The sequence below is a fragment of the Coregonus lavaretus genome, assembly GCF_964263955.1.
Source record: "Coregonus lavaretus genome assembly, chromosome: 9".
Taxonomy (NCBI): Eukaryota; Metazoa; Chordata; class Actinopteri; order Salmoniformes; family Salmonidae; genus Coregonus; species Coregonus lavaretus.
Window position 1 is genome coordinate 36056881 of NC_139996.1, and position 12630 is coordinate 36069510.

Genomic DNA, 12630 nt, shown 5'->3' on the forward strand with positions numbered 1-12630 from the left:
CCTTTCTGTATTTTTGAGTGTACAGTTTAGACTGAGACATGATGAGCTAGCCAGCTAGATGTTTAGCTTATGTCACAGAGAGGCACACACACACAGTGGACGAGGTGAGTAAGTGACTGAGGCTGTGTGAGTCAAATGCAGTGATTTATTTTTGCCAGGGCGGGATCAGCCAGCGGCGGCTTCCTGCATGAGCGATTCATTTGCAGTCTGGACACGGAGGGGTGAACATCTCCTGCTCTGACTGCAGCGCGAGGAATGGGCCGCCTGTGAGTGCTTTGGGACGGGGGTGGGGCCCACGGCAGCACCCGCTGCTCGTTGAGAAGAGTAATGTGGGGATCTATTTTCTTGTAACTGGATGTGATGCCTAGCTTAGAAAGAATGCATTAATGATTAAACATAAAAGGTTTGTACTGTACTGATATAAATTGTTTAACCTAACAAGCTGTGATTAATGTGAGGAGCTGTTTTGGGGAGATAAGAACTTGTGTCTCACAATACACGAACACTGCCTCTTTGTGATCTGTGAACCGTCCAAGGACGTAGGTACATAGAGTACAGGGGAACGGTGTCTATGGGTGCTGACTCGAGACGGGTATGATGATAACAACTTATGCCTGGCAACAGTGTGCAACGGTGGAGCGCCAAGGGGATGGGACCAGCCTGTGCGCCAACGATTGGCTGAGTAAGTCTAAACCACGCTCAGTCTCTACCCTGATATGCCCAGCAAGGAGCGGGAACTATCACTGTCAGGGTATTTAAAGAAGAGCCTGTAACAATGGATCAGTTCTCTGTCTGCCCTGCGTGGTATTTCAGTGAGCCCGTATACAAACTCTCATACTTAGCATTTGCATTAATAAATACTAGACTAACATGGATACTGTGTAATGACCTCTTTTGTCCCAAATACCAGATTTGAATTGACGCAACTTAACAGTAAGAACAGTACGTGCTTTCACGTCAGTCTCCAAAAGTCTCCAATAACACCAGAAAAAGTCGCTAGATTAGTCGCTAGTCGATTTTTTTGAAAATGTGTCGCTAGAGGGGTGTGAATACTCGCTAAATATAGCGACAAAGTTGCTAAGTTGGCAACACTGGCTGCTGGTTGAACTCCAGGGGCAGATGGTGTCCAGGCAGAACTCTGGACTGGCTGGGAACCTGATGGGAGATCTGCTCTACACCAAAGAGGTACAGGACTACATGGCACTATAATATAGTGTTTGTACACTCTTCTCTTACCTCACCTCTTTCCACTCTGAGATGTTGTTTCTTGTCTTTAATGTGCTCACCTGTATCCCCTCCCCCAGGGTGTGCCTGTGCTCATCGTGGGACACGACATCCTCTATGGGAAGGTGGTCAAACTGGAGAATGTGTTGATATGCCATTTGTACTGTGGTTATTTTCAGATGGGAAAGAAATCAGCACAACAGTGGAATGAGACTGTTTTTATTCAGATACAAAACATACGGTTTTTCAACCGCTGTACAAGTGTAAAAAATAAATGTTTTTCTGATTGAAATTGAAATACAAAACCTTTTTCCAAAAACGTGCTGTCTTTTATACTGTATTTAAATATGTTCATAATGAAATACATGGGTGGTTAAAATACTTCATTTTCAACTATTTATACCAATAAAACTAAATGTGTTATGTGTATCAATAGCCAAATGCTGTTGCATGATTCTGATAGTTTTTTGTACCATATTACTGTATTAGAAATGTTATCTGTTGGTTAATTACTTTTACATGACAGTTATACCTACCTGTTCTAAATCTACATGAAGTATCATCCCTAAATGGTAATGTAATATAAGTATTATCTCTCATCCATGAAACTACAAAAAATACCAGTGTAGCAATGTTGAGCTCCAGAGACCAAACTACACTGAATTAACTGACCATGATGTGCTAGCTACATCATATTATAAACATAATGTAAACAGCTGTTTCATGAAATGTCAAAACCCCATAGTTCCTTTTAAATATAGGCCTATTCTTCACCCCATCATTCTTGCACATCTTCAAAATATATTTGAATATGTCCAATACACAAAATATATTACTTTGCAATATACTTTGAAACATTGCCTTTTGTAAACATTGAATGATGTATGAGCTTGGCTGCCATGGCTTGTTGGTCAGGCTCAATAGTCAGGCATTGAGAGAATGCTTAAAAAAGTCTGGTGTAGATGTTCAGTCACGTTAGAATTATATTCAAACCAGTTCTATTATAAGAATGTGTTTTTCCATGTAAGATATGCCTACAAAATATAGGTGGACATCTACCGTCACTCAGTGTTATGAGACCCATTGATTTATTGTCAAACGAGTGGTCTGAAACTCACAGATCAAGGGCCTGAGTGTACCTCAGAGGCAGGAAGTATCAAGGAAATCAAAAATGGCAGTAAAGACAATATTTTAGACTGAGAGCAGATGTTCAGCCTGATAGATAGGCTACTATAACAAATATTGTATATGATATCTACACACCATACAACTCAATTTCAGACAACAATCACAGTCATCTCTGTATTTTCCTTACGCCTCTAATTTCTTCACGTAATCCCAACATCTATACCACTGTGATTCTTATTACACAGTCACCTTACATACACCCTTGAAAGTAGAGGGAAAGGTAGGCCACATATACATTTGAAGACAAGTCAGATGATTAAAAGAGATCAGTTTGCTGTCTTTACACAATTCTTAACACTAAGTTCAGTATTCCAGCATTCTGTCCTGATTTCTGAAAGAGGGCCAAAGGGGCTGTATGGGTGTGTGTTTAGGGGAAAGGAAGGTCCCATCTTGGCATGCACATAGAGGTATAACCACAGAAGTAAAAAAAAAAAAAATAATAATAATTTTTTGCTCCATGATGGCTGAAGGGGCCAATTCATCCAGCCACACAGTAAACCACTTCCCCCTCTGCGCATGGACACCCCCACTCACACTCTCTGGCCTGGCCTCTCTCAATGGCCTTGTGACTCCAACACGTTTTTAAATGCACTGCCTAAAACCAAACCCATTTATGACCGCTTAAATAGCCAGGATACTTGCATTCAGGAAATAACTTCAAAGTATAGTATTTTCTGTGGAGGCTCTTTATCTGTTTAACCCCAGTATTTCAGTATGGGAAAAAATTTATAATAATAGTGTGTTCACAATTCATGGCCACCAATACTTGAATGAATTGCAAACAATCTTGTGTCTTGTGTCAGGGGATATTATTCCATGTTTAGGTTGCAGTTTTGAGCCCCAACAACAGCTAACTGATTTACAGCCAAGGAAACACTGCAAATGCATATGGATGGCCGCCTACCAAGTTTGTACTTTAATATCTATTCAGACTGTGAAAAGGGAGAGAAAGTCATATCACCTCTGATCTCCTTTGATATTCTCATGGAAATGTACTGTACTGTCAAATTGACCTACTGCACCATTGGTAGAGAGAGGCTGAGCAAGCCTGTAAACAAGTGTTTCTTGTGTCTTGCACTTTCAAGTTGTGCAATTCTCATTGAATAAAATAATATTAACACAACTTAAATAGCACAAGAGTGGAAACTTCCACGACAGTATCGCCATTCTCCAACAACAACAAAAATCATGTCAACTTAGACATGGCACCTACACTAATACCAATGGCCTTGATAAAATGTAACAACTAATGTGGAGTTAATACTTGTATTATACTAATGGTACGGCATGTGTCAAAAAACAAGTGTTCTTTGGTCAAAGCAGTTTACATCATGGAATGAATGATGGATTATCCTCAGTTGGAAAATTATATCCTGTATTGAGCATTGATACTGTATGTAATGTGTATACAATGTGGCACCCATACAATAAAATGTCCACACAAAATTCACTGACTCATTCAATCGGGTGTAAATATCCTTGCATGCCATTGAAGATTGGACTATTACCATATGAGCTAAACTTTTATCTTGGGCACTGTTCAACAGCACCAAAAATGTATTTATGAGTTATGTATAAATGTTAGATTGTCTATCAATTACTGTATTACAGAAATACAACTGTAGATCATTGTGTCACCTGATTGAGGCAGAGAGGGCCCTCAGTACATGTGTCTTACTGTCTCTATGTTGTCATTCCAGTCATGTTGGAGACATATCAACACTGCTTCATACTGTTCTTACTGACACATACGCTTGTTTAGATAAGACCAAACGTCCAGGCCTGTGTCATAGCTCTTACAGTCTCTGTAAACAGGTTGTATGATAATGTGCTTTATATCTATGGAAAGCACCATGCCCTTGTAACTCATGACCACTGGTAGAGCACTCTACAACACATTCATACCACATATGTCCCTTAGAACCAGAGGTTTAGCACCATGGAGACCGAATGGCATGAGAGTGGTGGGGCCAAAGACTGGCTCAGCTGTTCTAGCAGCACCATTGAAGCACTGACAATTGATCCATGTCTTATGCCTCTGCATACGGCAGGTGGTATTGCTCCTCCCTCTTGTTGCAGCGTTTGGCCACTATAGCCAGGTAAAGAACCAGCAGGATAATCCAGTAGCAGGCATACAGGATGGCCCCAGCAATGAGCAGGGCTTTCTCTGTCTCACTGAAGGGCTCCTGGGTCTCACAGTAGATGGTGTATGCCACCCCACCCAGCAGCACAGCACCCCACACCGTGACAGGCACTGCACCAATTAAGTTCACCACAATCTTCCTCCGCCCTGACGTGCCCCAGCCAGCCTTGTTGATAGTGAGCAGGGCAAAGATTTTGGCTGGCAGCAGGCTGGACATGTAGAGGAGGGAGTAGAGAGACATGAAGATCATGACCAGACTGCCCCTCAGAAAGCAGGCGTAGGTAGCCTTCACCATGCCAACCAGCTGCACTGTCAACAGGAAGAGAAGGATGTTCCACAGGCGCCCACGGTAGAACAGGTGGATCACTGTGGCAACCAGGAAGAAGGGAAAGAAGCCTGTCACCACAGACTCGTAGGTCATCCAGAGGCTGTGCTTGTGGAACCAGAGGGCGTTGTACAGCCACTCCCTGAAGTAGGACTTGCTCCAGCGGGTCTGTTGGTTGAGCCAGCGGAGGTAGCGCGTTGGTGTTTCAGTCTGGCACTGGGCGCGAGCGGTGAACTTGGTCTTGTAGCCGAAGCTGAGCACGCGGTTGGTGAGGTGGCGGTCGTCACCGAAGCTGCACTTGCTGCCCAAGAAGGTCTGGTCATACCAGGGCTCCAGGAACTGCTGCAGGAGAGAGTTGCGGTACATGCCCAGGGGACCACTGATACACTGCACACAGCCAAAGTAGGACTGGCAGGCCCGCTCCACGTTGAAGGCCATCCAGTAACGCACACTGCTCAGGAAGGAGATCCACGAGTCATACTTATTCAGGATCTGAAGGGAAACAGAAAGAGGAGAAACTGTTACTGATGATTGATTCAGTGTACTAGTACAGGAAGGAAGACAAAAACACCAATGTGAAGGGTCTTCTTAGAGAAAGAAGTCTCTCACCTGAACATCTCCACCTACTCCCCCCACCTTTGCATCCTCTTCTAGAATCTTCAGCATCTCTATGGTGCACGCTGGGTCCAGAACTGTGTCTGAGTCACACACCTGCGATGGCACACACATGGGTGCCTTATTTCTATCCTTATAATAGAACTGACATTAAGCCAAGTTGGTGGTGATGTGATTTGCTTTTGACAGTGGATGAATCTAATTTTCTTATCCATCACACAATAGGCTATTGATCTTACTATTCATGTTATGATAGCTGTTGGGATCATACAGTATGTCTACAATACACACTGATGTGGTCCACATTAACAAATGAGTGATTAACTGTCTATTGATGAGTGAGAAATACTCAAGACGGCAGCCTAGGGCCACGGCAGGTGTTTTAGGTCCACTGTTTTATCAGATGCCAGTCAAGTTACCTGCGAGAAATGAGAGACTGCTGACAGCACACAGGTGTTCCAGAAGCACACAGGTGAGGGTCAGCTGAACAACTGAACTTTGACCCTGACAATGCAGTAATGCACTGTGTATGGCTCAATATGCATCTTTGTTTTTGTAACAATCCACAAGCCCAGGAGTAATGCAGAAATGTCAATCAGTTGCTATAATATGTAATACCTGAAAGGGTATAAAAGGATGTGTGTGTGTGTGTGTGTGTGTGTGTGTGTGTGTGTGTGTGTGTGTGTGTGTGTGTGTACGTGTTCGCAGCTTTGAGATATTGTTCTCTAATGGAAGAGCATCAAAACAACGAGATTAGATTACCTATTTCTATCAAGCAGGACAGAGGACACACTGATACAAAATTCAACCACTGAGAGAGACTTACCTGCATATAGTCCACAGAGTCTCCCAGGGCTTTGAAAGCTGTGTACATCACCTCTCTCTTCCCTCCCCACTCCTGCATGATACAGGAGTAGCGGCAGTTCCTCACCAGCCTGGCCACATGTGCAGTCTCCTCCGCATGCAGGGACGCTGATCTGGCCCCCCCTCCGCCCACCCCTCCACCCCCGCCCCCGTCACTGTGGTAGTTCCCCTTCCACACCACGCTGCCGGCCTGGTCCTCTCCACCCATCACCTCCTGGAAGATGTCCATCATGTAGCCGTCCTCCGGCCTGTTCCCGTCCACCACCAGCACCACCTTCAGGCCGGGGAAAGAGATGCGGCGCACGCTGCGGAGGCACTTCCTCAGGTAGTCTGGGTCCTCCTGGTAGGCAGCGATGCACAGGGCCACGGAGCGCCGCAGGTGCTGGGGCCGGGCGGAGCTGCGCATGTGTCTGTGCTCCAGGAAGGCAAACAGGCTCTGGAGGAAGAGGTGCAGAGACAGGGTGGCTCCGTACAGGCCGAAAGACAGGTGGTGCTGCTCTGTGTGGATGAACTGGTAGCCAGTCACGTAGGCCATCAGGATCCCGAACAGGACCACAGCGGCGAAGAGGGTGGTCGTCACGATATGCAGCGCAGTCCTACAGCGAGAGGGCATCTGGAGGGAACAGGAAAGGGAATGGATTCAGCATGATTCCAGACAGAACTGATGGACGAAAGACAGAGCTCATCCACTGTGCACAGACGTTCAACATCTAGTTTTTATTTACGTGAATTCAATGTGAAATAAAAAAAAAATTCACCATGTCATTGGATTTAGGTTAGAAGTTGGGTAAGAAAAAGACTACATTTACAGTTGAAGTTGGAAGTTTACATACACTTAGGTTGGAGTCATTAAAACTCGTTTTTCAACCACTCCACACATTTCTTGTTAACAAACTATAGTTTTGGCAAGTCGGTTAGGACAACTAGTTTGTGCATGACACAAGTAATTTTTCCAACAATTGTTTATAGACAGATGATTTCACTTATAATTAATTGTATCACAATTCCAGTGGGTCAGAAGTTTACATACACTAAGTTGACTGTGCCTTTAAACAGCTTGGAAAATTCCAGAAAATTATGTCATGGCTTTAGAAGTTTCTGATAGGCTAATTTACATCATTTGAGTCAATTGGAGGTGTACCTGTGGATGTATTTCAAGGCCTACCTTTAAACTCAGTGCCTCTTTGCTTGACATCATGGGAAAATCTAAAGAAATCAGCAAAGACCTCAGAAACAAAATTGCAGACCTCCACAAGTCTGGTTCATCCTTGGGAGCAATTTCCAAACGCCTGAAGGTACCACGTTCATCTGTACAAACAATAGTACGCAAGTATAAACACCATGGGACCACGCAGCCATCATACTGCTCAGGAAGGAGACACGTTCTGTCTCCTAGAGATGAACGTACTTTGGTGTGAAAAGTGCAAATCAATCCCAGAACAACAGCAAAGGATCTTGTGATGATGCTGGAGGAAACGGGTACAAAAGTAACTATATCCACAGTAAAACGAGTCCTATATCGACAAGACCTGAAAGGCCGCTCAGCAAGGAAGAAGCCACTGCTCCAAAACCGCCATTTTTGGAGAAATGTCCTCTGGTCTGATGAAACAAAAATAGAACTGTTTGGCCATAATGACCATCGTTATGTTTGGAGCAAAAAGGGGGTTGCTTGCAAGCCGAAGAACACCATCCCAACCGTGAAGCACGGGGGTGGCAGCATCATGCTGTGGGGGTGCTTTGCTGCAGGAGGGACTGGTGCACTTCACAAAATAGATGGCATCATGAGGAAGCAAAATTATGTGGATATATTGAAGCAACATCTCAAGACATCAGTCAGGAAGTTAAAGCTTGGTCGCAAATGGGTCTTCCAAATGGACAATGACCCCAAGCATACTTCCAAAGTTGCGGCAAAATGGTTTAAGGACAACAAAGTCAAGGTATTGGAGTGCCTATCACAAAGCCCTGACCTCAATCCTATAGAACATTTGTGGGCAGAACTGAAAAAGCGTGTGCGAGCAAGGATGCCTAATAACCTGACTCAGTTACACCAGCTCTGTCAGGAGGAATGGGCCAAAATTCACCTAACTTATTGTGGGAAGCTTGTGGAAGGCTACCTGAAACGTTTGACCCAAGTTAAACAATTTAAAGGCAATGCTACCAAATACTAATTGAGTGTATGTAAACTTCTGACCCACTGGGAATGTGATGAAAGAAAGAAAAGATGAAATAAATAATTCTCTCTACTATTATTCTGACATTTCACATTCTTAAAATAAAGTGGTGATCCTAACTGACCTAAGACAGGGAATTTTTATTAGGATTAAATGTCAGGAATTGTGAAAAACTGAGTTTAAATGTATGTACATTTGTTTAAGGTGTATGTAAACTTCCGACTTCAACTGCACATTTACATTTTAGTCATTTAGCAAACGCTCTGATCCAGAGCGACTTACAGTGCATTCATCTTAAGACAACCACATATCACAGTCATAGTAAGTACATTTTTCCTCAATAAAGTGTCTAACAGCAAAGTCAGAGATAGTAAGGGGGAAGAAAAGTCAAGTGCGAGTGTTAGTTCACAAGAGAAGAGCTTGGACTGGGCTGAGAAGGAGCTGCCCTCCCATAGGGGTGGGAGGGCCAAGAGACCAGAGGTAGCAGAACGGAGTGCTCGGGTTGGGGTGTAGGGTTTGAGCATAGCTTGAAGGTAGGGAGGGGCAGTTCCTCTTGCTGCTCTGTAGGCAAGTACAATGGTCTTGTAGTGGATGCAAGCTTCGAGAGTGTGGAGGAGCAGGGTGACATGGGAGAACTTGGGAAGGTTGAACACCAGGCGGGCTGCAGCATTCTTGATAGGTTGCAGGGGTTTGATGGCACAAGCGGGGAGATAGGTTGCAGGGGTTTGATGGCACAAGCGGGGAGCCCAGCCAACAGCAAGTTGCAGTAGTCCAGACGGGAGATGACAAACGCCTGGATTAGGACCTGCGCCGTTTCCTGTGTGAGGTAGGGTCGTACTCTACGGATGTTGTAAAACATGAACCTGCAGGAGCGAGTCACTGCTTTGATGTTTGCAGAGAACGACAGGGTGTTGTCCAGGGTCTCACCAATGTTCTTTGCACTCTGGGTGGGGGACACAGTGGAGTTGTCAACCATGATGGAGAGGTCTTGGAACGGGCAGGCCTTCCCCGGGAGGAAGAGCAGCTCAGTCTTGTCGAGGTTGAGCTTGAGGTGGTGGGCCGACATCCAAGCTGAGATATGTGCCAGGCACACAGAGATGCGTGTCGCTACCTGGGTGTCAGAAGGGGGGAAGGAGAAAAGTAGTTGAGTGTCATCCCTTACGTTGATGACTTTTCTCAAATCCAATTCGTTTTCAACTTCGATTCAACGTCATCACATTGCATTTTCCTGTCTTATCTGTCACACCCTTCATGACCAGTCTTCTTCTGAAACATAAAATAACTATGCACTGTTCATAACACTAAATATGTTGTCTGTGAAAGTAAAGATTAAGATCTGAACATTATCTAAATAATTCCAAATGAAAGAATGTGAATGACCCCACCTACAGAAAGCAGAATAAACATGGGGAAAAAACATAGCCATTTACAACCTTTAAACAATCTCTGGAAACGAGACCAGTTGACTGAGTTAGACATCTGCTGTTGGCCTTCATTTCCCTGATTGACAACTAGCTGGACTACCTTTTTGTAGCTGGACCTCCTCTCTCTCTCTCTCTCTCTCTCTCTCTCTCTCTCTCTCTCTCTCTCTCTCTCTCTCTCTCTCTCTCTCTCTCTCTCTCTCTCTCTCTCTCTCTCTCTCTCTCTCTCTCTCTCTCTCTCTCTCTCTCTCTCTCTCTCTCTCTCTCTCTCTCTCTTTCCTTCTTTCTTTCTTTCATTCTTTCTTCCCAGGTTAATTACTTTAATTAAAGACCAGGCAGGGCTTGGCCGGCACTCAGGAGTGGCCAGAATGGAGAACAATCCCCCCCTTTCATTGATGGAATTACCTGCCTGTGCCCCCTGCTTCGGTTCTGCTGGAGAAAGACGGCCTTCATTCACAGACCTCATTTCATAACATCCACTTCTAGGGAAAGCACTGGCAGAAATGGAATCAACTGCTCATAAAGTGAATTTACATCCTGGCCCTCAGGCAGTTTACCACTAACATATTCACTCATCTTTTCTATAAAACCTGCATTCAATGTAATAATACTCTGTAAGCTACTTGTAGGTATTGTCAATACTGTACAACACCAGGATAAGTAATACACTACCTGAACAGATTTTCCATAATATTACATTATTCAATTAGTATTCCACCATTCCTGATATTGCATCTAGAATTGCTTTTGTGAAAGTGAGTGCAGATTAATTCAGTGTCAACTGACAACACATATGCAGTAACTATTCCCCTCTGAGGGCCATTCTATGATCTGGGGACCATGGGGGACAATAAGAGGGTGAGGCAGCCAGCATACCATTAATGCCCCCTGGGCATACAGGAGATGACAGGCAGGCAGACAGACTAATTAGAGGGACACATTCACTGGGGGGGGGGGGGGGGGGGGGGGGGGGGGGGGGGTGCTGTTAGCAGTCAGGATTAGAGAAGAATAGAGAGGGGGCTCCATGTCAAACTCTATGGACTGCAAATCATGTTTCAGGTAGAAAGCAGGACTTCCAAGTTGGACTGATGAATAAAACAATTCATAAATGAAACAAAAAGTAGTTACTGTTTTTATGGCATCTTGAAAATGTAGAGTAGTTGAATAGTGTCACTGATCACTGATGCAGAAATCCATAGAATTCCAGCCTCTGCAATGGAACATCACCAAAACATACTGTATAATCACCATGAATTTCTGGACCCCACCCTCTTTCCAATCTCTCATTAGCATCTCCTAAACGAAAAGAGAGAGAGAGAGACCCCACTGGGCACAAACTGGTTAAATCATACTTTCTTTCAGCGTAATTTGTCAACGTATTGTGACGTGGAATCTACGTGGAAAATACTGTTGTTTTGAGGGTGAAATTTCAACCACAGGATTATGTCATCATGGTAACCAATTGACAAACCTTGTATAAAATATGTTGAATTTGTACCTTTGAAACAAAGTCTGATCTTCAATGTAATATCCACTATAAGAAAAAAGGCTGGGAAGCACCTCCTACTGGATCTATCTACAGCTACCCTTTGGTCTTCCATCCAGGATTTTAACCAAGCCCTGCTTAGCTTTGATATTCGTCACTGACTGTTACCAATGTGCTATTGTGAGAATGATTGCTGAGAAATCTTCACTTAATATATTCACTGTTGCTATCAAAGTCATTCCAAAAGGTAGGTTTAACAGAGCAAATGAAATACAACCATACTTTATTAATCATATTTCATCAATGATGCTATTTAGGCCTATATAGCATTTGGGAAGTCATCAACAGCTATTGTTTAAATTCAACCCAGGATTCAACTAAAAATAGACAGTACATATAGGCCTAAGGTTTCAAGCTTTCGCTGATTTCAAATGGAATCTACAAGTTAGTAAAAAAATATGTTGGATTCGTCTCCTTCAAATGTTGATATTTGGTTGCGTTGACAACCAAACACAATTCAATATCACTTTTGCAATAGAGTAAATAGCCTATTAACCTGTCGACCAGTTAACAAACGATATGTTGGATTCAGGTCTCCATCTCAACCAAAAATAAAAGTGAAAGAATAGGATTAAGCCAGTGGCTCAGATCCAAGCAGTAGATACACTTCCTTTACATTTTGATATTTGGTTGCATTGTCAACCAAACACAATTCAATATTACTTTGAAATACAGTAAATAGCCTAAAGTTAAGGCTATCTTACAAACTAATGTAAGATGATTTATTCAACTTTAAAATGGGTAATACATCCTGGCCACATTTTGAGGTTGTTGTGACAATAAATATCTTCTTATGTAATCATAGAAAGCGTGCATGTTCAAGATAGCATGCAAATGTCGCAGGTCTCTGGAGATCTTCACAATTGCTATAATAATCTGCGCAGAATCTCAAACGACACTGATCACTTGCACCATGTACTTAAATAATCTAAACTGTAATTCAAGTGGTTTAGTTGTGCTAGTAGAGGAAGCACAGTGATAATACATGAAGTTGTTGTTTAATAAAGAAAATATCTAACATTGTATTCCCATTTTAACTTTGTTGTGGTTTTAATTGGTTGAAAGCACAGTGATATCACATTCAAGTGACAACTAAACCAAAAATCAGAAATTGATTTTCCATTGGAATTTAG

The 12630-nt window shown here is 43.3% G+C and overlaps 1 protein-coding gene across 1 annotated transcript; it reads right to left on the reverse strand.

Moving 5' to 3' along the window:
• Positions 1-4442: 4442 nt before the first annotated feature.
• Positions 4443-6972, reverse strand: LOC311134460 (hyaluronan synthase 3-like; the record flags this gene model as incomplete). Its single annotated transcript, XM_084168142.1, has 3 exons — positions 4443-5372; positions 5490-5591; positions 6322-6972. The coding sequence occupies 3 exons, from the start codon at positions 6970-6972 to the stop codon at positions 4443-4445; spliced, it is 1683 nt and encodes a 560-aa protein (XP_084024268.1).
• Positions 6973-12630: the final 5658 nt, after the last annotated feature.